Source organism: Clinocottus analis, unplaced genomic scaffold, assembly GCF_023055335.1.
Source record: "Clinocottus analis isolate CAN_PGR_092001 unplaced genomic scaffold, fCliAna1.0.p SCAF_16, whole genome shotgun sequence".
NCBI classification, from domain to species: Eukaryota; Metazoa; Chordata; class Actinopteri; order Perciformes; family Cottidae; genus Clinocottus; species Clinocottus analis.
Window position 1 is genome coordinate 6030469 of NW_027175887.1, and position 25679 is coordinate 6056147.

The following is a 25679-nucleotide window of genomic DNA, read 5'->3' on the forward strand; positions in this document are numbered from 1 at the left end:
AAGATACAATGCAACTTTTTTTTGCTGTGGGAAACACACTTCCGGGTTCTCGTCAGCCACGCCCATTTTGACAGGGGATCCAATGACAATCCACGGTGGTTTCTCGTCATACTGCGTAATCATCCTGTGGGACACACGCTTGATAACAGTTCAGCCTTGTCTGGAGTGCCACAATAAAATGTAACTGAGGGTACTTTTTTAAAATTGTATTATTAGTGTCTTTCTTTATCTTTGAAACATCTGATTTAAAATCTATTTGTTTATTATTTTTGATGGAAACACCAACTACAGTAATTGTAGGCTAAAATTGCTGCTCCAGGCAAAGTAGTATGCTGTCTGTATACATAAAAGTTACATTTAAATATATGTCTTATCACACACTGAATTTATTTCCATGTATTTGTGGCGCTGACCTGTCAACTCTTGTGAGCGTAATCCACCCTCCAGCTATCATTTTAATGGTGTCACTCTAAGTATTCATTTATTTATTTGCATTCTGAGTAATTATGAGGAGTTTCCCACTATAGCCTGAAAATACTTGATATGAAGCATAGGCGAGATGCCAAATCTAGAACCAGAAGAACAGGTATGGGAAGTTTGACTCCAGTTATAATTCTTATAAAGCGCTTTGTGACCCTGGTCTGTGAAAGGCGCTGTACAAATAAAGCTTACTTACTTATCAATTTGAAACACTTACAACTTAAAGTGAGCTTTATAAAGTAAACTGTAAACAGTAATTGTTGCATATTCCTTGTTCAACAAATCTTAACATATTCTTTTAATAATCCCCACTAGTATCTGTTTACTTTTGGCATGTGTATAATTTGCATTTACACCTGTTAACCTTTTTATTTCAGGAGAGCTTGGGCTACTGTAAACCTGTTTACATTTCTGGCATTCTGTGCATTTTCTTTTTCTTTTTTTTTTACACCTTATTTATACTCATTGTTGATTACATTTTGTGTATTTACACTCTATTGCACATTACCACTGTGTACTGCAACTGCTCTGCAACGCCTTTCCTCCAACAATATTTAAATGATCAATTAAATTAGCACAGGCCAGAATGCACAAAAGCATAGAGCTGTCAGGGCCCCTGGACAGTTGCCCATGTTGCCTGTTGGTAATCCAGCTTTGCCATGTTTAAAATGTAAAACCCATCATGATCCTGATACTCCGATTTCATGTGAGTCCAATGATGTGTGTTCTTTCATTTCCAATGAAAATCCTGTAATACTTGATTATTATTTTTTTTTTACATTTTGCGTAGCTGGCGCGCAACCACGAATACAGTGGGCGGGCTATGTGTTGTGATAGGTCGTTGCTTAGACACGACCGAGATTGACAGCGTTCCGGTTTCCTGTTCATTCTGCTGTGCGAAGTTGCTAGTCACAGGAGCCACAATGGCGTTTGTAGTCTCCTTCAGATAGGGCTGTGGATGATATTAAATCCACTAGCATCGCCCTAAATATAGGCCTGGTTGATTCCCAGAGCCATTGATAATAAACTGGAACATCTACTGCACACGAAAATACTATGATTTCTAATCAATATTGACTTTATAGGGGATAAAACCTACATTAAAGGGAACATGTAAACAGTACCAACCGGGTCAAGTTTTCATTTTGTTCGAGAAACGAGCGTCTTTTAATGAAGGCACTTGCTTGTTTCTAAAAGCTAAGATCGTAATTCTGTGGAATAAAAGCACCTTTACTTAAACTTGGCACTGGACAAGGACACCTTTCACAAAGGGACTTTTTCTTTTTTACGAGTGAGCTCGCTAGCAGCCGAGCATTAGCTAGCGGTGCTAGCTAAATTGAGACGGAGACGACACCACAATGCTCCGATGCTCGGTCCGGATCCTTTTCCTCCACTGACTCATTCAAAGTACACACTCTACAGCACCGGACAACCACCGTGGCATTGTTCTGCTTGGGCGAACTTTGTTGGCGATGTCGGTGGAATGAATTGGCGTTGAGGAGGACTGGACGTGAGCGGCCTGGTGTGTTGATTTGTGTTTATTTTCTTGCCGTTTCTGCTTAGTAACGTAACAATTTGGTCTGGGATTTGGAGGAGCTCTACTGGTTCCCTGTGAATGAATTGCCTGGACCACCGAGGCCCAGTCGCAGCCGAGGTACCGACGCCGGCGTGAGGGATGCCTGGGTCGGACCGACACCATGGGACCAAGAAGAAGCCGGAATCTAGCGGTACGCTCCACCAGACCCAGGCCTCGACTCACACGCCCGCGGGAGACAAGACGAGCAAGGACGGTAAGGTGCAGTTAAAATCTCCAATGTCCTCTTCCAAACGCAAACGGCACAAATCAACCAAACATAATCGGGAATTATCGGCGGCACCGGGACCCGACGATTATACCCTCGGCGATACTGCGCCACCTGGTGTCCACACCGTGAAGCCTCTGGTGGAGTACGACGACATAAGCTCCGACTCGGACACTTTTTCAGACCCACCGTCCTCCAGGCCTTCTGAGAGGAGGGGCGGTGACCGACTCGAGCCCTCCCCGGACTACGAAAGGGACGACCTCGGCCTCGAAGCCGACGATAGAGAGAACAGGGGCCAAAAACAATACCGGAAAAAGTCAAAAGACCCGAATAAAGTTAAAGACTCTGGAAATGGAGAACGTGGGTGCAAGAAAAAGAATAGCAAAGACCGCGAGAAGGGGACTGCTGGAAAGAGCAAGGAGAAGGCTGCGTCCTCAGGCCCCTCATCCAAACGCCTGGTCCCGCCAGAGGGTGACTCTAAACGCGGGGAGCCGATGCTCTCCGCCCAGGTACAGCCCGTAGCCAGTGTAGGTAGCACCACCTCCTCCACCTCCTCATCTCGCAGCAAGGAGAGCAGTCGCTCAGGGAAGTCTCGAAAAGACAAGCAACAACGGAGAGAGGGCCGAGGGGAGGGCAGCCGCAGCTCCTCCCAGAGGAACCGAGCAGACAGGAGCCACCGCAAGTCCTCCAAGGGCCACAAGTCGAGCCCCAAGGGCAAGACTGCGGTTAGGGGAAGCCCTCGCAGGAAGGGCACCAGCTCTGCTCTTTCGCCCAGTCCCAGAAGAGGCAGCGAGAGTCCGCAGGGCAGCGGGTACGGGCAGCAGGGGGATGACGGCTACTCCAGACGGAGGGTGGCCCAGCAGAGCCCCGGTCCTTACGGGGATCAGTCCCGCCGCAGCAGGCAGCGATCAGACAGCCCCTACGGCAGCAGACACAGGTCCTCCAGCTACGAGAGAGACAGCAGCCCCTACTCGAGGAGACGCTCCAACAGCCCCTATGGCGCCCGCAGGTCCTCCAGCACCAGCCCCATGTCTCGGTGAGTAGACGCTGCAAGGCAGCGTTATCATCTTGGGAAATTAGTATTTATTACATCTAATATTATTTAACATTAGGTGTGTCATGGTACAAAATGCAAATGTTCCCTATTGAGCTATGTGGCGCACGTCTTGACATTTTATTATCCGACATACTACCTTTAGGGCTGTTTAAACAAACAAGTAACCTGCGTTGTATGTGTAAAGTTAGGATGACCTGTTGAACTTGCAGAGGCTTTCTCAGGCCTACGATATAGATGCTGCGTGTACTCTTAATAACATTGCCGAAAGCCTGATGGTGCGCGAACATAAAATTGTTCATTTTAATTGATTTTGTATAGTCGACAACCACAAATTAAAAGGAGAGAGGGGGGGGCGGGGGGGGGGGGGGGGAAGAGGAGAGAGACAGGCTGGTGTTAAAACAGAGTTGATCTTCAGCCATTTTATTTTGCAGTGCAAACTGCAAGAGTTTGGCTGCTATGAGACGGTTGGGGCACAGCAACCTAGATCTGTGCCTTTACTGTAATCACCAGACTTTTGCATTTATGATTATGTTTGAGTTGTACAGTATATTTATCATTTATCATTTCCACATTTGGTTGAAGTATAGCTGCACCTTGTGAGTTCAAAAGTGAATCCACAGTGGACAGTTTATGCATTGTACTGGCAGAATAAAGGAGCCCTGAAAATGTTTTCAAAATTGCATACATTTTCTTAATGACTTTTTCTGGTTAATCAGACAATTCCCTATATTTATTTTGTGGGTGACGGTCTGTGACTGGAATGGAGTTAAAGCAAAATCTAACTTGCACAAGAAACAAGGTGTATCACTAAATACTTAATTCAAGTTTTGGTTCCAACCTTTACTTTCCGTTTGGGCTTTTCTGTCTATATAATCTTTGTTACAACCAATGCGAAAAAGTCTGATGGTTTTTCTTTCATTAAGTCACATCTATGGCCATTGCATGTAATCTGGTGGGCAGTCAGTCTACTAGCCACTCTGTTCCCTTTTAATCTGTTTTTAAAGGAATGCAACATGTTGGATGATATTCTCTGACAACAGCAAGATTAAAAAAAATGTTTTTTTCCTTTACTTTAGCCGCTCTGGCCGCTCCAGGAGTCGTTCCCCTATGCACTACTCATCTTCTCGTCGCTCCCCCTCTCGTTCCCGTAGCAAGAGGCATACTTCCTCTGTTGCAGCGGGGTCCAGCTCCCACAGCAACCGACCAACTAGTCGCTCCCCTCCCTCTTCCCGCCTGCCCCTTAACTCCAGCCTGGGAGCAGAGCTGAGCCGCAGAAAGAAGGAACGACAGGCTGCTGAGGCGGCAGCCCGTGGTGGTGCTTCCACTCCTCCTCCACCGGCACCGGTGCGTAAATCTGCTGCCTCCACCTCCTTGCGGCCAACTAAGGCTGCAGCTCCCCAGCCAGAAAGAGACTCGGCAGCAGCAGAACCTCTGCCCCCACCCCCTGTGCCTGTGGATGCTCCCAGTGGTGAAGATTTGGTTACGGCACCGCTACCTTCCTCTTCCACCTCCTCTCCTGCACCGCCTCAGCCCTCTCCTCCTGTGCCACCTGCTCCAGCCACCCAGGTTCCTCCACTGCCACCTCAGGCAGAAACATCTATCCAGCCTCCTACACCCTTCGCCACATCTCAGGCCGTATCGCCAGCTCCGGTTCCTACGCGCAGCCCTGTTCGCCAGATCCCGCTCCACAAGACGTCGACTCTTCCTCTCCTGCCTTTACCACCTGCACTGCTGGGAAATTCTCAGGACAGGTTAGTATCCACTAACACGGATACAAACCAACAGAGTATGTCAACAGAGTATGTAACAATGGACACTTAACAGGGATGGAAATGATCAAGAGCCGCAAGCTAAATGTATTTAGGAAATTTCTAAATCCATTAATTTTCAGCACTGGTCCGAATGCATTCTTAGCTCTATACACAGGTCACATTTTGTACGACTTTCATCTGTGCTATTAAAACATAGCCCACAGCACATGCATCATAATACACCACTGAAGTCACTACTCTTTTGTTTTTATTCCATCATTATCATCCCTCACGTGTGAAGTGGGAGTAAGACGGCAAGACATCGCTATAGATATGACAACTTGTAAAAATTGTAAAATTTCTGCCTCATTTAGGTGTTAGTTTATTATGATACTATTTAGAATTACAGTTGTCATACTACAAACAATGTAATGTCCCACATGATCAAAGTGACCGCCCGCCTCTTGAATATCCTGGTATGGTCATATTTACTTTTTGTGTTTCATTCTTCTCTGCCCCACTGATCAGTAGTTTTACAAAAATACGGTCAGCTCTGTGAAATAAAAAGGGTGATTGATCTAGGATACACATACAAGGAGTGCATATTAAATACATCTTGAATCTTTGCTTCTCCTGTCTCTTTAGTCAATTATAATTTTCTCTAAATATCTTTGTTTTTTGCACCATCAGTCCAAAGAAGTCTACACCTCCTCAGAGGCCATCCAGGAAGGAGAAGGAAGTCCGCAGCCGGCCATCCCTTATCGACCTTCCTTTGCCACCCACCCTTTCTGGAGGCGACTCCTCACCACCGCAGTTCCCCATCCACCAGGCTCCACCGCTACCCCAGGCAGTCCTTAAGAAGAGACCAAAGTTAGTTTAATTTATTACTCAACCACTTCCATTTTTCCTCTCAATCTCACCGTCAAATCACATTTTTTTATTTGTATTTTTTTACAGGATTTGCTGCCCGCGATATGGTGAGCGCAAGCATAACCAGAGCGACTGGGGCAAACGCTGTGTTGATAAATTTGATATAATTGGTATCATAGGGGAAGGCACTTACGGGCAAGTGTACAAGGCCAAGGACAAAATCACTGGTAAGGGAATATTATCTGGACTTAAGTCACTGTAGTACTAAAGTGTTTTATGTGAAATCCAGCAGACACAATTTGCATTTATTGTCTTTTGTAAACACTGTTTATTTTTATTTTTAACATGACAGGTGAACTGGTGGCTTTGAAGAAAGTGCGTTTGGACAATGAAAAGGAGGGTTTCCCCATCACAGCTATTAGAGAGATCAAGATCTTGCGGCAACTCAAGCACCGCAGTGTTGTCAACATGAAGGAGATAGTCACTGATAAGCAGGATGCACTTGACTTTAAAAAGGACAAAGGTAAGGAGGTTGGATATTATCTGCCATGACTGGGCAAATGGAAAATGACTGTGCTACTCGACTGCTTTTACTGACAGGAACTTTCAGACGTGTTGCTATATTGGTGTCAGATTTGAAACCCCCAGCTGTGAACTGTAGCATGTCTGAAAGAAGGGCCGTCATGGTGTGGTGTTTCTCCACCCACTTCTGTGCACATTGCTCTGGGCGGCAGTGATAATCACACAATAAATAATACCATGAAAACTAATTTATCATACAAAAGACAGAACTGTGAGAAGGTGTTTAAAAAACAGACTTGTTGATACAAAGCCACGACAGTGTACGAAAGAAAAATTACTTCACATATTGCTGTTCATCCCTACCCTCTATGTTTCCGTCTATTATTTACTGTTAGTGGCAGTCAATCATTTTTAAATACTGTACAAATAAATTAATGTGCAGTTAAAACTATAAAAGCATAGATAATCTAAGTTTAATAGATTCATAATCAGATGAACTTTAAATCACACCGTATGAAGCTGCAGTTATGTTAGTAACATGTTATTAATTATCTAAGAGTATGACGCTGGACACGTACAGTACCAGTTAAAAGTTTGGACTAATTTGGCATGTTTTCTTTTCTTCAATGATGACTATTTTAGAGACAAAAATAGTATAATTCAGACATTACATTTATTATTTACATTTGTAATATTTTTGTCCCCCAAGCAAGAAGAATACCTACTTGAATAAAACTTGTGTTCCCCATGTTGGGAGAATACTGTTGCAACTATATCTCCCCTCAAATACCCTTAGTTTTTGAATTTGCATAAATGACCTGAGCTCATTTTTTAAACATAACGGTTAATTTGGGTTTTAAATATTTTGGGCCCTCTGCAGTCTACTCAGTGAATAGTTTTAGACTGTGATTTGTTTGTCATATTTATTGATCCTATTCCAATATTGCTAACGCTGTACTAACCTTCTGTTTCTATTGTAATGTTATAAGAATAGCTGTTGATATTAACACACTTGATAATATTAACACACCTGTTAATAGTCCATCTTTTCACGGGCAGGTTTGTCCACTTGAAACAGGAACTTATTCTTTTTTAAATTCACACTTTTTGATGCTAAGCTTTCAGTTCATTTTACCAATGAATGGTGGTTCCTTCTATTGTTATTCAACTGTTGCTCTGAGGATCTTTTTCTCTTTCTGTTGTACAGTGTTTTGTTCTGCATGTACAAAAAACAACCATTTTTTACAAACCCTTTCATACAAAACAACTTATATTTGCGAAGCAGACTTTCTACGACAAATACAGACAAAAATACATAGCAGTCCTCTCAGCTATCCTGTAGTGGCTGAGAGTGGAAAGAGGCTGTAATGGATCAAGCTTTTGTGGCGAGTGACTCCAAACCTTCGACCAATGTCCACGAATGTTTGGGATCTGAAAATATCATTTCTTGGATTGATGGCAGGAGTTAAATACTCTCATTCAACCCTCATACAATACACATCTTCAGGAAAACCACCAAAAACTAGGACTAGCAGCAGAGGAAGTTCATGTGGCGATGAGTCACATTAGCAGCCACTCATTTAAGTTGCATTCCACATGGTGCTGGGTAATACTTTGAGAAGTATACATGACATTGTACTGTAGCTGGCCGTGTGTAGCTAGTTGCACAGTTACAGTATAAACTAAATGTAGAGCATTCTCACTTACTGAGAAGCACATTTGAAGCTAGGTCAAATATTATGAGCTGATCAAAGTACATAGCAAACCTCTTTTTCCAATCCTCTTAACTTGAAACTTGATGTTCATGAGTGTAAATTGTGTTTCTGGTTTCTAAATGCATCTTCCCTTTGTATGTAGGTGCTTTTTACCTGGTGTTTGAGTACATGGACCACGACCTGATGGGCCTGCTGGAGTCGGGCCTGGTCCAGTTCTCCCATGAGCACGTCCGCAGCTTCATGCGCCAGCTGATGGAGGGTCTGGACTACTGCCACAAGAACAACTTCCTGCACAGAGACATCAAATGCTCCAACATACTGCTCAACAACCGGTAAGGAAAAGTAGGAGTGAAATATTGTGTCTTGTATGTAGACTGTTGGTTGTGGTTCATTTGCGGTAGCAGCTAGGGTTCAGTTGATTGGCAGTAACGGCTGTTTCAGGCATTTGTTTAACTAACCTTTAATCCCCTTTTGTAAACTGACTTGCAGAATATCAGCTGTTATGCAGCATAATCCACAACAGCAACTTGGAAACATTCCTGCAGATGGTTTAAATGCTGCTGTATTCTGTAAATACTGTAAACTTAAAGACCAAAAGCAGTCGAACGCTAACTTTAATGATCAGAATGCAAGAAATTAAAAGTGTCAGCAGCAACGGTAATTACTTTGCAACTAACTGGCGCTTCAAATTACAGCAATGAAGGAGCAACTTCTTACATATGCTTGCTCAGTACAAAACTGCATCCAATCTATAAACATTTCTGAATGCAAGGGGAAGCTAAACAAGCTGAGATGCTAATAAAAAGTTGCTGAATTGTGGGTTTTGCTGTGAAATGGAGCACTTGGATACGCTGCCCTGCTACTGTACAACTGGCGGAAAATAGGTACATTTAGTTTGACATTTGTTAGCTGACATTTCTTGAGTTTGAGCCCATTCGGAGTGTGTATTTTTTCATCAGTTACTATGTTGGTGAACTAATTCTTGTATCAGTACTGAACCTGAATCCGACAAAAATACAAAAGATCAGGGCCAGTTACTGTCTCAGTAATTCATGGTAGTGGTTTTGTTCTCATGCTTGCGAGTGTTGCTGCTGATCTCTTGATTTTTCGTTGTACAGAGGTCAGATCAAACTGGCTGACTTCGGTTTGGCTCGTCTTTACAATTCTGAGGAAAGGTAAGACATGAGTGTTTCTCATCTACATATTTTTCCCAACAAAAGTATGCAATACATGGGGACCTCATCTGCTTACTTGGGTATTTTAAGTTCATGGTTTAAATGTGCCAATGATGATTGAAGCAGTAAAAACACTCACTGTCAGCATGGATTTTCCTTTTAATTTACGATGACTCTCCACTAGATGGTGGTGTTGGGCACAGTCACCCTTCAGAGCGATCCCAATGAGTGAAACCTGAAATGTTTGTCTGGGCACCTGGGGGTGGGGGTGGGGGTGGGGGGTGCTCTATGAAAGCGCATCAAGTCTTATCGTGCCCTCTTTCCTTCTACCTCAGTCGGCCGTACACTAATAAAGTGATCACACTATGGTATCGCCCCCCTGAACTCCTGCTGGGAGAAGAGAGATACTCTCCAGCTATTGATGTATGGAGCTGTGGGTGAGTATGACGCTGTCATGATCATTCACTCATTCACACTCACTTTATTTCCTTTTTTTCATTTACATGCTCCTCCATTATATAATGTAGTGTAGGCTGCATTAACCCATGTCAATTTGAGCTAAGGTTTTGTTGGTTGAAGCAAGCTTATTAATATTTCTCTAGTTCTCCATTTAAAAAAAGTCCTAAATCTTGATATTTTGATATCTATCACTAAATCTTTTTTTAAATCATATTTTTTCTGCCTTGTAAAATGGACGAGATGTTTGCAGCTCACCGAGTTACTTTTTAATCCTGAAGCACCAAGGGCACTGAGAGGTCAATTTGGCTCACTTGTTTGATTTGTTGTTTGATTTTATTTTTGCCCGTGTGCTCTGCTGTCAAATGTTTGTCTGATTTAAAGTAAAAGACTATTTCATGCAGATTGTGTGTAATTTATTCAGCATTAAAAAAAAAAACCATTAAATTTGCCCAGCAATACATTTCTATAAGATGTGTAGGATTCAAAATGTATCTTAACAAATACAAGTTGTACAATTAAAGTAGTAGTTATTTACACAATCACAATCATCCTGTCTGAAAGAGATTCTGTTTGACATTCATATTGACACTGCTTAGTTTAAGCTTGATGAGTGGTAGTGTATATTTTTGTACTACATCAACATATTCTTTGTCATGGCTCAGGTGTATTCTGGGAGAGCTCTTTACCAAGAAGCCCATCTTCCAGGCTAACCAGGAGCTTCTCCAGCTGGAGCTCATCAGGTAGGCTGACCTTTAGCAACACCTTAAGTAATGTATTCTGCTATCTACACCTCAGTTTCTCGTGTTTCTTCATATCTGAGCCCATCTTTTCCTTTCTCTTGTCATTTTCCTCAGCCGTCTGTGCGGGAGCCCCTGTCCTGCCGCCTGGCCTGACGTCATTAAACTACCCCTCTTCAACACCATGAAACCCAAGAAGCAGTACAGACGGCGGCTGCGGGAGGAGTTTGCCTTGTGCGTAGCCATGCTGAGCTTCCAGAAAGTAGCCGAGATCTGCTGATTGTCTGTTTCTACAGTTGAAAAATATTTCCCCTTCTGCACAGTTTACCTACTCCAGCCCTGGACTTGCTGGACCGAATGCTGACCCTCGACCCTGGACGGCGCTGCACAGCAGAGCACGCTCTTGTCAGTGACTTTCTGAGTAACGTTGAGCCCAGCAAGATGCCGCCGCCAGAGTCAGTACCTCCATTGCCTCCAATTCCACTTTTCATCTTTATGATATCACGTGTATAACAATGTTTTTTTTATTTTTTATTGTGAGTGCTAGTAGAAAAATATTTAAAAGTCCCCTTAATACTTTTTGGTGTTATTTATACATCTCATTCGGGTCCTTTTTTTAAATTTATGGATTATAGATTTGTAATTCATGGTTGTGCTATAATAACTAACTTTTTTTGCGTGTCTTTCTTCCAACTGCGACTCCAGTCTTCCTCACCATCAGGACTGCCACGAGCTGTGGAGTAAGAAGCGACGGCGCGCACGTCAGAGCGGGGTGGCCGAGGATGTGCCTGTGCCCAAAGTGCCCCGTAAGGAGTCGACAGGGACCTCCAGTGGAGAGAACAGCCGGCCCCAAATCAGCCCCGCTGGAGCCCCACCGCCTCCACCTGGAAAGCCTCCCTCCACGGCCAACTTGGAGACTGAGTTGTCAGGTAACGGCTGGGGTCAACTATTTGTTTCCTTGTCTTATGATTGTCTTATTATTACTGTACTTATTTGTTACCCATGTTGACAGAAATTGAGGGTAGTATACTCGCATCTTGTTTCACTGCTTGGAAGTTTAAAATAGTATTGTAGAATTATTCAGAAGAAATATTTGTGTCTTTTTGCTTGTAGGTATATTGTATTGTCATAGTTTGAATTGTTGTTGTGGGAATGTGTTCAGGCCTTGGAGTTGCTGCAGAGCAGTTGAACCAGACAGAGCTGGCGGTGCTGCTTAACCTCCTCCAGGGACAGACGGACCTCAGCCTTCCCCAGGTGGCTCAGCTTCTCAACCTCTCTAAACCAGAGACTCTCAGCCAGTCGTTGTCTGCCCTCAGTGAATCCTCTGACCACCAGGGGGCTCCAGAGGACCAGGCCCCGTCTGCTGCCAGGTCCCAGCCCCCAGAGCCGCCTCCTGAACCCCAGGAACTCTCACCGACACCCGGAGAGCCACCGCTCAGCCAAGAAGACCAGGCCAACCTGCTGGCTCTCATTTTGGGCCAAATCATTAAGCCACAAACCGAGGAGCAAGGCGACGAGAGCAATGGCGTCCAATCAGAGGAGGCACTAATGCGCGGTTCGTCCGCCTCTACTACTGATCGCAAGGGCAAGTCCAGGTTTAGTCTCTAGAGGGTTGGAAAAAGGGGGAACCAAGGTCAGTTGAAAATCACTGGGGACAGCAAGAATGAGGAGAGCAGCGCAGAGAACAAATAGAAGCTGACGGAGTTTCGTTATTCAAAATTCCTGCATACTCTCTATCAAATGAATTATATTTTAGACTACCTGATGAAATCAACAAAATGATCAATTAACCAAATAAATTGGGCTATTAGTTGTATCATGCATCCCCCTCCCCTATCCCTGACATTGCTCAAACACTCACCAGTGTCCCCTCTTACCACCTCCCATATTGGAAAATGCAGTACCTTACAAAATATTACTCGAGCGTACGCCGTCTATGACCCCGGTAACCAGGCAAAGGTGTGATGCACGTGGTCTTCTCTCACTGGTGTACTCAATAAACCGGGAGAACATTTAGTTTTATTAATTTGAGTGAAAAGAGAGGTTCACACTGTATTGTTCCTTCTACATTTCTCCCACTTCCTTGTTTCTTTCTCACGGTCTTTGTTTCTGTATCTTTCCCATCTCCACTCATGTTCTCACTTCATTTTCATGATAAAGCAGGTGTCATGGATTCTTCACATGAGGCGATGTTGCTTTAAACAGTCTGTAATGGTCCGCCTTTTTATGAAGAAAGTCTAATAAATTATCAAGTGAAAATAAATGTTTTGAGTCTTTAGACCTCACCTGCATGTGTTTCTTTTAACTTTGGTTTGTCACACTTTTTTGTTTCGTTTCAAACTGTTCACTCAGATATTAATTAAAAATGTGATTAGAAGTTGAATAAAACTATTGACTATGCTGCCGACACTGGAATGGTAACAGTCCTCTTTTCTTCTGGTTATTTTTCCTGTCGAGGCGCCTGAAGCCGCTGCCACCTTGGTTTGCCTTGCACTGCTGTAGATTGTTAAAGAATGAGACTAACCTGGTTTAGCAATTTTGTCCTGACCTTTTACAATACTTAAAATTCCCCTACATAAGTCACCCTTTCTGTTCATCCAGCTGTACATGTCCTTCCTAATGTTTCCTCATCTAGTTACTGCATTTATTTCCTTTTTTTTTTTTTTCCCCCCCCTAGGTTGTTGGTTGGAAGAAAAACAAAACACGCAATCTGTTTTGAACCCATATAGTGAATACATTAAATGTTATACTGTGTTTAATAAACTTTCTTTAACAGTGATGATGAATCACGTTAAAATAAGAGGATTAAATGTATCTCAATAGGTGCATGATGTAGGTTTTTCGTAGGTCAACTTTGTATTCAGGTCTGAATAGTTTAGGTGTCTATTGCGCTGCATCTATAAAATGTCCGTAGGTTGACAAAGTTAACTTTATTGCAACAATACCGGCATATATCTTTCCCTTAGAATGGTTTAGAAATGTAGTATGTGACAATACATTTAGAGTACTCTGCTCTCCCTCTTGTGGTGAAGGTAGGAATGTCAACATTGAGTAACATTCAGGCCAACACATTTAACATACTCCGTAACTGCAGATTAAACAAGATGACAAATAAGATTCATGATTATTGTATATGTGTTTGGCACATTGAAATTCAACCATTTATGTCTTAATGCCTAACGTTTCTTCCTCTGTCCTGTTTGGCCCCTTCAGATGGTGCAACCTCAAAGCGGAAACGGCTTGGGGTCAACCAGATGCCTCCCTCTGGTGAGCAGCGTCCACCATCTCCACCCGGGCCACCTCCATCAGTGCTCCTCCTTGGAAATGCCCAGCAGGCTGGGTCCGAGACGCAACCCAGCCAGGACATCAGCCCTGCCATGGCGGCTGCCTTGCTCCAGCTCATCTCTCAACAGGACTCTGAAGCTGGGGACCCACAGCGCAGCAAGGACCCACCTCCTGCTGTGGGTGCACTGGCCCGAGGACAGCCCCCTCCACCCTGGGTTGCAGACTCTCCGCCGAAACCTACGGCTGATACCCCAGCAGGACTGGGGACTGCTGCGCCCACCGCTGCAGCGCAGTTCCCTAAAGACCAGGACCTCCGCTTTTCTCACGGAGCTGCCCGCTGACCCTCAGCCCCCCGGTGAAACAGACCTAGGCATCTTGAGACGGCGACAGTAATCCTGGCACGAAGAGAAAGCCAGAGGAAGAATGCAGAGGGCCACCAGCAGATTATGACTCACTGGATCATGAGCAGGTAGCTAAAGTTGAATCAAAGATTATGAAAATGAATGTCTTAAAGAAAGAGAGCCTTTTTCAGGTCATGATAATCACTAACCCCTGAACAGCTGTGTGTTGTAATGGAGGGAGTGTGTGGACCATGGGGTCGATCTGACCTGTAACAGTCCATTAAGTGACAGTCACCACCTGCAATCCCTTGCTCTTTCCTGTCCACTGAACATCCTGACTTGAATGAAGTTTAGCTTCCAAATTGAGTGCCATACAGCTGACACTTAACTTAGAAAGCAGCTGTGATCTTTTTTTCTTCCCCCTCCCCAACAAATGATTGTCATGTCCACTGCAGTGCCCACTTCTAACAGAGTTAGCAGTGTTTAGGAGGAGGAAGCCCCGGTCGTCCACTCTGATAGAGTGGTGTCGATGACTGTGATGGAATATTTGCTAAGCTAAAATACTGTGCGTGGGTATGTTTGAGGCAGAACACTGGAGCAACCCGAGTTTCCCACTGAAACTTACATGCCGGCTAACTCCCCCGTTTTCTGCCTTGTGCCTACTTTGTGACCCCAGTGACCCCTAAAGGTTCTTGGCCTATCGGGGCAGTGTGGGCTACGTTTATGCTTTGGATGGTACCGAAAACAGTGTACATCTGCTGGACTGTTTATTTTTTATTTTGACCCAAAGGTTATTCCATATTCTGTCTGTTATCAACTCGGCTGAACTGCAATGTGTTCAGGTCCACACGAAGCTTTTCCTTCCTTTACATACAGCAAACCTCTGTGTCCTAACAAGCCTAAGCCTGCAGTAGTACTTTCCTGTCTCAAATACGGATTTAACCACGATGTTACAACAAACTGCTCCATAATACTCAATCTATTCTGCTAGTTGAAATATAAAGCTATAGAAACATGTATACACAAACCGAAACCGACTTGTTTGGCTTTTCCTGGTGGGGTGTGAAAGCCTCTTCTAATGTCATCGCCTCCCTACCAACTTGTGCAACAAAATCTTTTTCTTTTTTTGCTGCAGTTATTTTCTACATATAGAAAATGTTTCACGCTTTAAAAAAAAATGGTCCATGGTTCTGTTTTGTTTGTTTGTTTGTTTTGCTTTGGAAAAGGAAAGAGAGGAGAAAATGATTTGGTGTGTATGTAAAAAGAAAAAAAAAATATTTTGTAATATGTGTTTTCTCTGTTCAGTTTATTAAAGGAAGTAATGCGACCAGTTGAATAGTCTCTCCTGGCGTCTCTGAATGTGTCTCTGAAGTGGCCACTAGATGGTAGGCCCTCATTCATACAGGAAGTCCTCACAGTCGGGCCTTGGCAAAGCCTGATCAGAGTAAAGCTGCAGCATGGGCGAAGTTATGCACCAGAATTCTGATGTTTCTCATGTGAGACTCGTGTGAGTTTGTTTTTTATTCTATAGACTTATTTTATAGGAACACATCAAGGAAGAGAAGTCATTGACCATACAAGTAAAAATAATTTTAAAAAAATCCTAAAAGTATATATATATATATATATATATAAATATATATATATATATATATATATATATATATATATATATATATATATATATATATATATATATATATATATATATATATATATATAAAATCTTGAACAAAATATCAGGTGTTATTAATCATCACGTTTGCTTTTGGAGCACGTAGCCAGAGGCTTATTTAAAACAATGTAGATCATTGTGGCAGTTGAAGTGTAGTTTAATTTACACTGTTCCATATACGCTGCCTAATATGTGAAGTATGACACTGACCCAGTCAGACAGTGACGTAAAATGCTCCCTACGCATCAATCTTATTTATGTGATGTTTCCGTTACCACTTGGGCTGATCTCTTTATGAAGATCCTGACAGGCAGACAAGGATCATAAACTACAGATTGGCAAAGAGAGAGGCCTGCAAGGTTCATGCAAGACTGGTTGTGTGTGCTTGTATATATATGTGTGTGTGTGTGTGTGTGGATTGGCTTTATGCATACCCAGACCAGCTCCCCACTTGGCAGGCTTACAGAGCCGCTTACCCCTCTGGCCCACCAAGCAGCTGAGCCCTCTGGGTGAGAGATCCTTTCAGAGTGGAGGCAGTGGGAGGCTCACCTGCCCTCTAGCACAGGCCCAGTGTGAGTGAGATGAGACGGTGCCGTGTGTGTGTGTGTGTGTGTGTGTGTGTGTGTGTGTGTGTGTGTGTGCGTGTATCAGGGTGTGTGTGTTTGTTTCTGTCTGATGCTTTCGCCCATCGGGACTCCCAAATAATAGTGAATGTGCCCGCAGGGATTTTCCACAGGAGAAGTAGTGGGCAATGCCAGTGCCAAGTCACAGAGACTAGACGAATAAATCAGGACTGAGGAGTGAAGAGAGGGAGGTGCAGGAGGCTGTGCCATCAATCAGAAAGGCACCTTATGGGGAATGCCCATAAATGTGCCACGCTGCCAGTCTGAAGCGCATACTCGCCATGGCAGAGACGGGCGGCGGCGGCGGCATTCAAAACGGAGCCTCCATTTTGGATGCCGCCGCTTTACTCTCGGCCACAGGGATTTTGGAGGACTTCCAGACAAATGGTGAATTTATTGACAGTCCGTTTCAGTCAGTCAATTCCAAATTTTTTTAATGATCTTGTATTTTTTCCATCAATTCTTAGTCCAATTTTTTTCTGTCTGATCGTTAGTGCAAATTCTTTTAATCTTCAACATATTTGACTATAATCGCAGCAGTTGCGTACCCTTTGTCCACTATGTGAAATCGGTCAACCTTGAACAAATAGCAGCTGTATGTAATGTAATATAATGAAGGACCCAGCTCTCACATCACACATCTGCCTCGACCCTGACTGAGTACAAAGAGCACTTAGGAACGGCTATCCATCTGCTTAAATGTACACCAGCCACTGCTGATGAATTTTGGGCAAAATAAATTTGTAAACTCTGCCGGCCACACTGGCCAATAGTCGGCGATGGTTTATTTTTTGTTGTTTTCGAAAGTCTAGTTTAACCTTGTCGTGACTTTTCAGATGCTTGTTTCAAACTGAAACCTGCTTAGCTTCAGAGTTCTTGATTATTTTTTTTAGATTGCCACAACAAAGCAACAATGCATCTACGTCTGTCTGAACTGGTGTTAGGTTTTAGTTTGGCAGAAAACTCACTCAGGATGCAAAAAAAAGAAGTGAATTGGGATGGAGATAGTTACGCTGATGGACAATGAAGGAGGGGGAAAGTAAGTAGCCCTCCATTTCTATATTCAGTGTAGGGAAACGTTCACGCAAATCAAACATTTCATATTTTACCTATTTAACACAAAGCCTTCTGGCTGTATTGAAAATCAACTTTTCAGACTTCATTGAGATTTATGAACTCAATTCCATGCTAACATTTAAAAGCGCAGTTTCAGTTTGAGATATGACTGATGCAGGCATCTCCAGACAAAACATTACTAGGGATTCTGCAGCTGAGGCACTCCATAAATTCAATCACTCATTTTTTTTTTTTTTTTATCACTTTTACTCGTTACTGTAATAAAAATCTAGATTTGAATTGAAGGGGAAAGTGGGGATCTGCACTAGTACAAATCTCTTCATTGACTCTTTAAAACTAGTTAATTTATCTCGATACAAACACTCAGGTATTGGGTGTGTGTGTGTGTGTCTCTGTGTGTGTGTGTGGTAGCGCCTTTGTGCAGTGTAAATCTGGGCCGCTGTTGTCTCTGTGAGCCATGCTAGGATTTGATGTTGAGTTTGATGACTGAGGCTGTTTGATCAGTGACTATGTGTAAACTCAGTGAGGGGAGGAAGGGACTCCCACAGTCCCACATCTAACACACACACATGCAGAGCAGTCAGCAGAGAACAGATAATGTAAAGCATAATTAGTAAACTAAACATGCAAAATAACCAGATAAAAAAAAGGACATTTCTAATCTTTTACCCAGATAGTTGGGCAACAGAAAAAAAATCATTTAATGACAAATGCAACTTGGGAAGTGAGCAAATTGTGCTGTCTTCATCAGATCCCTTCTTTGTCTTCAATCAAACCAAATTTAATGTCAGTCATTTCGTTTATGGCTACATCTTTATTTATGTGATATTTCGAAAATTGATTGACTTTATCCCAGCAGTGATATATGCTTTAGTGCTGCAACAGCATGCTTTATAGATGCCATAACACCATCTCCATTTCTACTCAGTTTATAGTTTTGTGAGAAACTGCTGTCACACACACTCGTTATTTCTTTATCACTCAACAGCAGTGAGACCAACCAAAGAGTTTTTAGGAGGCTTTTGGATGGGCCAAGTGATACAGATGTGTGTTGATTTTATGTAAAGTCACTGGTGCCAGGTCATAAAACTCCAAATAATCCTGAATCACATTCCCTCCTTCGGTATAAATTATACCTACGCTGAAGTGTTTACTTTTATTTGCTCCATCAATAATCAATAATGAGGAAACAGCTCAAAAGAAAAAAAAATACACTGGCTTTAAAAAAAAAAATCCTTCTTTGACCTTTTTAAAATTGTCTCCGCTCAAGCCAAAGACACATCGCCCTCTCTGCATGATGCTGCACTTCTGCAAACCAAAGTACTTTTCCAAGGTCTAAGCATCTCATTACCGATTAAATTCAAAGAGCTTCATGAGCCAGGCAAGATCATTGTGTGTGTCTCTATCTCAGTGTGGATGCTGCCGCTTTAAGAGCGGAGGGGCTGCTGGGAAAACAGTGAGCGAGGGTGGTGAAAAAAGGAGGAGGAGGCGGGTGGTGGTGGTGGTGGTGTAGGGGGGGGGGGGGTTGTGGGGTGGGGGAGGGGGTGTACGGGCCCTGCAGGACCATTTGTGCTGAAGCTCATTTGCGCAGCGACACTTAATTGGCTACAACAATTAATTAATGTGTTGGAAAGTTGGCACAAAAAGTTCATTTAAGAGGGTTTTAATAAGCAATTAGAGGAAAGGCAGCGAAGAGGGGGAATTACTGGAGAGGAAAGAGAAAAGCAGAGATGGAGCGAATGTCTGGCCACTATGAGTGTGTACGCCATACTGTAGCAGGGTTCAGGGCTTTGTCTCCTTCACTGACCCTTCAGTCTTGAAGAGCTGATGAATGATTAGCCATCCATTATAATACCATTTGATGTCTTTCTGAGACTCGTACTGCTGGTCTTAAGTGGACTTGAAACCCATGATGCCCTGATATTGTTTACATATCAACCCCGGTGGCCCCTCTTGCCCCTCCCATTCCTACCTCTTGTCCCGGTGCCCAGTGTAAAATATCGCATGACTAATGAGTGGAGCAGGTTGGAATCCTGGGGAAGATGTCCTTGGAAGACGAATGCATTTTCAGCAGAATAATTAACTTAATTAACAAATTCACATGCATATTCATCAGCCTATTAATGTCTGCTCCGCGCTGCTTGATGAGCAATGCAATAATAACCGTTTCATTTGCATATTTGTATTCACACTCACACCCTTCCCCAAATAATAAAAGAAGAAAAAAAGAGACAGGAAACTAGAATGACAAGAAAGTCGCGTGGCCTTCCGTTGTGTTTCGCAGGCACTTGCCACCTGCAATACACGCACAACTGCACAGTAGAACCTGAACGAGATTAGAAGTGTGTGTGACAATCTCACTCGCTCTCCCTGCCTGCACCTCCAGCCTCCTTCCAGAAACCACTGCATCTCCCTCTCTGCTTCCTCTCTTACTGCTGTACCCTCCGTCTCCTCTTCCTGTTTTCATCTCTCTCTCCTCTTGTTATTTATTCATCCGTATCAGACTCGTCTGTAATTTATTTATTTATGGCTTTTGAAGTTGGGCTCATCTGCCTGTCAGTGCATGTATGTTTTGCTGGAGAACTTGTATGCGTGCAACTCTCTGTGTGAGCACGGCTGACAGTTGTGTTATTACACTTAAACTAAAGGAGCAGCTCGTCGGGCTCTAAATAAACAAATAAATGTGGAATGTTCTTGTCCTTTTACTTCCTTGATTTCTGTTCATGTTTTAAGGGCTCATCGTGTGTGTGTGTGTGTGTGTGTGTGCGTGTGTGTATATGTGTGTTTGTGTGTTTTCTTTCACACTGTGTTTGTATTCTGAGAAGCAGAGATGCTGTCTCTCCGTGTCTCTCAGCTACTGTCAGTGATGAAATGTGTGTGAGTGTGTCTGATACCGAGTGTCTATTTCCTGAGAGGCTGTAAATATCTCTGTCTTTCATCACTGTGTGTGTATTTGTGTTTATCTCTTTGAATTCAACTTGTACTGTATCATTGATGTCCCTTGTATGTGTTTGTGAGTTCCTCTCCAATATTTCAGATGGCAGTGATGTGGAAGAGAAACGTGTGTGTTGCATTTAAACCGGACATGGGGCGACTTGTGTGGGTGTCTTTCATTGCCTATTTGAGGAAAAGGAGAGGAGGGGGAGGGAGGGGGGGTCCACTCACTGGTGCATTGGTGAAACTAAGAATGTGTGTGTGTGTGTGTGTGCGCACGTCTGCATGTATGTGCTGCCAGCTTGTGTTCAGACAGCAGCAGTTTGCGGAGCGAGAATTAAAAGTAGGGAGAGATGCCAAGTGAGTCCCTGGAGACAGATACATGGGACAGAGAGAGAAGCAAGAGGAAATAAAAAGGATTTCACACGCACACACTAATGCAGTCACTTACACAAAGAAACCTAGCCTACTAGATGCTTACAAACCCCACAGAGAAACACACTCGCAGCCATTAAGCTAGTCTTTTATGTGGTTAAATGTCTGTTTTGTTATCAGGTACATCATCAGGTATTGCTTCAACACAATCAGATCGTGCACCCCCGAAGCCTTACTTAATATGAATTTAATTCTGACCTTTTTTTTTCTTTTTTTTTAAAGAACAACCTAGAACAACCCCTGGAGAAGTAAGGACCATCCAAAATGTCTTCAAGATCTAAACCTCAGGTCCTCACAAAGGACACACAGATTGAGATAGTTTGCTCACCTTTTTCCCTCTCTCTCTCTCTCTCTCTCTCTCTCTCTCTCTCTCTCTCTCTCTCTCTCTCTCTCTCTCTCTCTCTCTCTCTCTCTCTCTCTCTCCCCCCCCCCCCCCCCTCTCCCATCTCTCTCCCTCCCAGTCTGGTGAGGTGACACCCTGTGTGCAGTGTGACACTGAGCTGCCACCTCCCACTCCCGGCATCACACCTCTGCCCCCTGCTGGGCCAACCCGATCACGGCACCCAGACACTCAGCCTGCGTCTCCTCCTCCGCTGTCATTAAAACTGGCAGTACTGAACATCACTTTCCATTCTCTCACTCTTTCACTTCAACTTTTCTATAAGCGACTATATATTAATCTGTCTTCTACTTTACACTCCGGGGTTGATATAATCTTCTGTTGATGGAGAAATGACCAGATAGATCAGTTGGACAACAACAAAACAAAATCTCCTTGCGACCCCCTACTCACAAGTTAGGTCAATAACTTCACACATAGTGACTGACAAAGTATTAAAAAGCGCTCTATGGTAGTTCCCCTTAGTGAGTGTCTCCCAAGACCTAATTTTGCCATGATGACACATGCACAAGCACACACACACGCTCACAAGGTGAGAACAATACCAGCCACATGTTGTCGCAGCTGGTGAAGAGGTCTGGGAAAAGCTCTCTATTATCACAGTTATTTCTCTCAATGGTTTTGTTAAAACCCTCAGGAAAAAAAAGGCATTCAGTGTTGTGTCACCTTCAGCCACAATGGGCATCTCAGAGAGCTTTTCCTAACACAAGACTAGCCTAGTTAAAACGTTTTGGGATATCCACACATGCTCTTGTGGACAATACGTTTGACTACCTCAACATACACTTTCTGATGTCTGTGTTTCAGGGTTGGATGAATCGAGGATGGATTCCATAAAAGGTAAAGAATCACTCTCTCGACAACGTAGATTTAGGGTCCGACGTAGACTTTATTCGAAGGTGTTCCAACCAAAAAAAAAACCGTCAGCTTTAACTGTTTTGACATTTTTCTGTGGCCATGGTTTTACATACAGCAATCGGACTTCTCAGAAAGACGTGCTTGACTGTTTCGTTGTTTTGCAGACGGAGGAGAAGAGCCATCCAGTCTCACATCTGGATAGCAGTGTGCCTGCGTGACACGTCGAGGCGCTCCCAGATGACGACGGCATGTCTCTCGGCCATGCTCAGTTGCGGTGTTGCGTGTGCTTTTGAACCTGCACAGCTCCCAGCCCTCAAAGTCACTAGGTGTGTGTGTCCAGCCAGGCAGGCCAGTGGCGAGCGGGGACGGAGCAATTGAGATATAGAGCATTAGTTGGTGTCAGGAGTAAATTAGAGGCCAGATCTGTTTTCTAATCAGAGCACAAGCACCGTGTTAGAGGAATTAGGGCGACAGCTGCTGGGAGCTTTTTATTCCTCTCTCTCTCAGCCAGAGACAGTCAGACCCCAGCTCAGGGACCACCTCTTTACCACAGCCACCTGTCAACACCGGTGTGTGCTTGTGTGTGTGCGTGCGCAAACATGCATGTTTCCCTCCCCCATTGGTGTGCACACTCACATACATGTGAGCACACACACCTACTGCCACGCGAGCCGGCACACATGCTTGCACACAGACACACAAACACCGTCTGGTACGCTGACCTCCCTCCATCTCTGAAATTAATGACAGTGCAGGTTCTGTGTGTTTATGTTTTCCAGCAAGTGTGAAAGGCCCTTATGAGATATCAAATTTATATAAGGTGGAGCAGTGGGCGGCCTTGCATATGTCTGTTTACTATGAATCCCGCGAAGGCCTTAACGGCGCATCCACGTATTGATTCACAAGAAAAACAGATATGTTCGAGACTTTGACAGATGATTTGGTGTAAACGAAGCAAGTGGAAACACAGTAAAAGTTTAAAGCAACGTAAACAATGAATAAGGAAAGGTCAAAGACAATTAAATCCAAAATAGTCTACAAATCTCCCTCTTTGGGTTTACATCCTGACAGCTTTAAGTAAAAAAAAAAAAAAAAAAGCCCTGAGGAAACTGTCACACACATTTAGTTTATTATTCGGTAACATAACTGATATTTAAAAAGGATGACTGCTGGTTTGAAGGATGATTGATGATACCAGGGATGAATAAATGAATGTCATGAGCTGCTTGCACTGAATTTACCCAGCAGAGTTCTCTTGTGGGCAGGATGGTAGGAGGGTGAGAGGTGTGGGAGGTGGCATCGAGATTCACACCGTGTCACGTACTTGCTTCGGAAATGTCACCTCTTTTTTTCAGATCGGCTGAATCCGTGCTGCGTTTTCAGTGTGTTCAGGTAATGTGCACGAACGGATTCTGGAGAACGGTTGTTGAGATCATCACGGCGAGTCTCGATGGAATGAAGGGCTGCAGATTTCATTCAAATATAGTGCTTATTATTTCTGTGGTAAAATCAAAAAGAAATTCCATCCCGCCACAGTTTTTCCCTAACCCTATTATTCTGATTATGAAAAACATGGTTTAAAATATTTATTCACGTCAGTCAACAATAAAATATTCTCATAACATTCATTCTTTTCCTGTAAAAAACATATGCCACAACTGTCCTCGGCATATTGCACACTTGGTTTTGCATATTTGTACATGAAAACGTATTTGTTCTTGGAGGTCGCCTCCTTCTCTGCTTGCTCTTCAACTCTTTAAATGAGAGACCTGTTTGTGAGGTATGATGAAATCCTCTCTCCGCTTATGGATTTTTGGATATGCCATGCCCTATTGCTAAAAATATGACATTGAGACGGCCTTGCTCCTGAAGCCCCACGTTTTTTCCTCCCCTCGTAGATTTCACCTTTCTCTCTTCTCACTTTCTCTCCCTTTCCTCGATCTGTGATTGCTGCATTTTGAACAATTTGTTACAATATAAAGACACCTTATTTTTTATGTCTTCAGTTTTTGTTGTTGTTATCTAATACAAGCAGGAATGCTCCTTTTTGTTTTCCAATCCATCCTTTCCACTTTATGGACCGGGTGGAGGGGGAGAGTGCGTACAATAATACAATATACATCACATTTTAACACAGTATATATCGGGAACTCTTAGATCGTAAAACAATAACCGACTGTTTGTCAGCCCTAAAGTTGTAATCTTCATGTTACCTACGTGGGTCCCCGCATACCCAAGAGGTATACATTCATCAAATCTCTCAGGTACTTTATTCTGTCACTCCAATGTTTCATGACTGACAATCACTTTGTTTCTAAAGACTTCATATCATTGTTTTCTGTTTCTTTTTTAATTTGTGCTTTTGAATAATACTGAGGGACCCCAGTCAAAAGCACCCAATAACAATCTTCGCTGTTTTGATATATACAATAGAATAGATCGATATAAAGAATCACACAGTAATAGGGAGGAACGGGAAACAGAGACTTTACTTGTTTTTTCTCATCATGATCAGTTCATATTGTGGTTATTGCTTTCAGGAGTTTATTCTACGTTAAATATCTTGGTAGGGTGAGTAAATCATTTTTAGCATGCTTACCAGGAAGTCTGAGAATAAATATCACACCCACGACTATTACATCACACTAAACATAGTCTTGCATAGCCAGTCCAATCTCTACAGCGCACACTAAACATAACCTGAAAGTCCAGCAGACATTCAGCTAATAACACCGTCACGTTATTTTGATTGGCTATCAAAAGCAATGTTGTGGGAATATAAAGAGTAATAGTGAGATAATCCAGTTTTATAGTGAGGAATCTGGAGGAGGACTCAAGGTTTGTAAAACACATTTCTCTCTCTAACTTCAATTTAGGTGACAGTCTTGTGGCTTTGAAGGCTAATTTGCTATTGGCTGAAGTCTAATAGGGAAACACACACACACACACACACACGCAGTCCTCTTCTCACTCTTACACATCCCACACATGTGCGCCACCACACAGTGTCATAAATAGACAGACAGTGCCAATCTGAGGCCTGGATGGGAGCCAGCTCTGCAGCAGCTCAGTAGTTAAATTATTAACACCAACTGGGAGAGAGACAAAGAGAGGAGCGGATCAGGCAGCTCAGCGGAGAGGAGATCTGGAAAGGAGAAAAGAGGAGGTGAAACGAGACAGGCTAGACATCAGAGGAGGTTAGCTGTTTAGGTGACAAAGGTGTGTAAAGAAGGAGAGACAATCTTGTGTCAAATATAAAAAGATGTATTTGATTGCCAACAGGAGCAGAGTTTGGGATGAATACAGAAAACAACAGGACGTTGCCGTGTGCGAGGGGAAGGTAGAAAGAGGTGGATGTTAAGGTTTTGTCATGGATGGCAGTGGAATACTAATGGTGTGTGTGTGTGTGTGTTTGTGTGTATTTAGCAGAATGAGGGGAGGGGAAGAGAGATGGAGAGAGATCTGGGGAGGTTGGTTCTGATC

At 43.3% G+C, this 25679-nt stretch overlaps 1 protein-coding gene across 3 annotated transcripts; it reads left to right on the forward strand.

Annotated features, from left to right (window-relative positions):
- Positions 1-1387: 1387 nt before the first annotated feature.
- cdk12 (cyclin dependent kinase 12) lies at positions 1388-22221 on the forward strand. 3 transcript variants are annotated; one of them, XR_011077563.1, is made up of 15 exons: positions 1388-3318; positions 4416-5090; positions 5781-5960; positions 6048-6187; positions 6313-6483; positions 8340-8529; positions 9316-9372; positions 9708-9809; positions 10494-10571; positions 10686-10802; positions 10892-11023; positions 11274-11497; positions 11731-12153; positions 13782-14322; positions 22146-22221. XR_011077563.1 is itself a non-coding variant. In XM_068577937.1 (14 exons), exons 1-14 carry the CDS (start codon positions 2156-2158, stop codon positions 14192-14194), a joined length of 4065 nt encoding a protein of 1354 aa, XP_068434038.1. In that variant the 5' UTR covers positions 1388-2155; the 3' UTR covers positions 14195-15514. The 3 variants fall into 3 exon arrangements, 2 of the variants coding, with proteins under 2 accessions (XP_068434038.1, XP_068434040.1); XM_068577937.1 differs by lacking the exon at positions 22146-22221 and having other exon boundaries at positions 13782-15514; XM_068577939.1 differs by lacking the exon at positions 22146-22221 and having other exon boundaries at positions 11731-12123; positions 13782-15514.
- The last annotated feature ends 3458 nt before the right edge of the window (positions 22222-25679 follow it).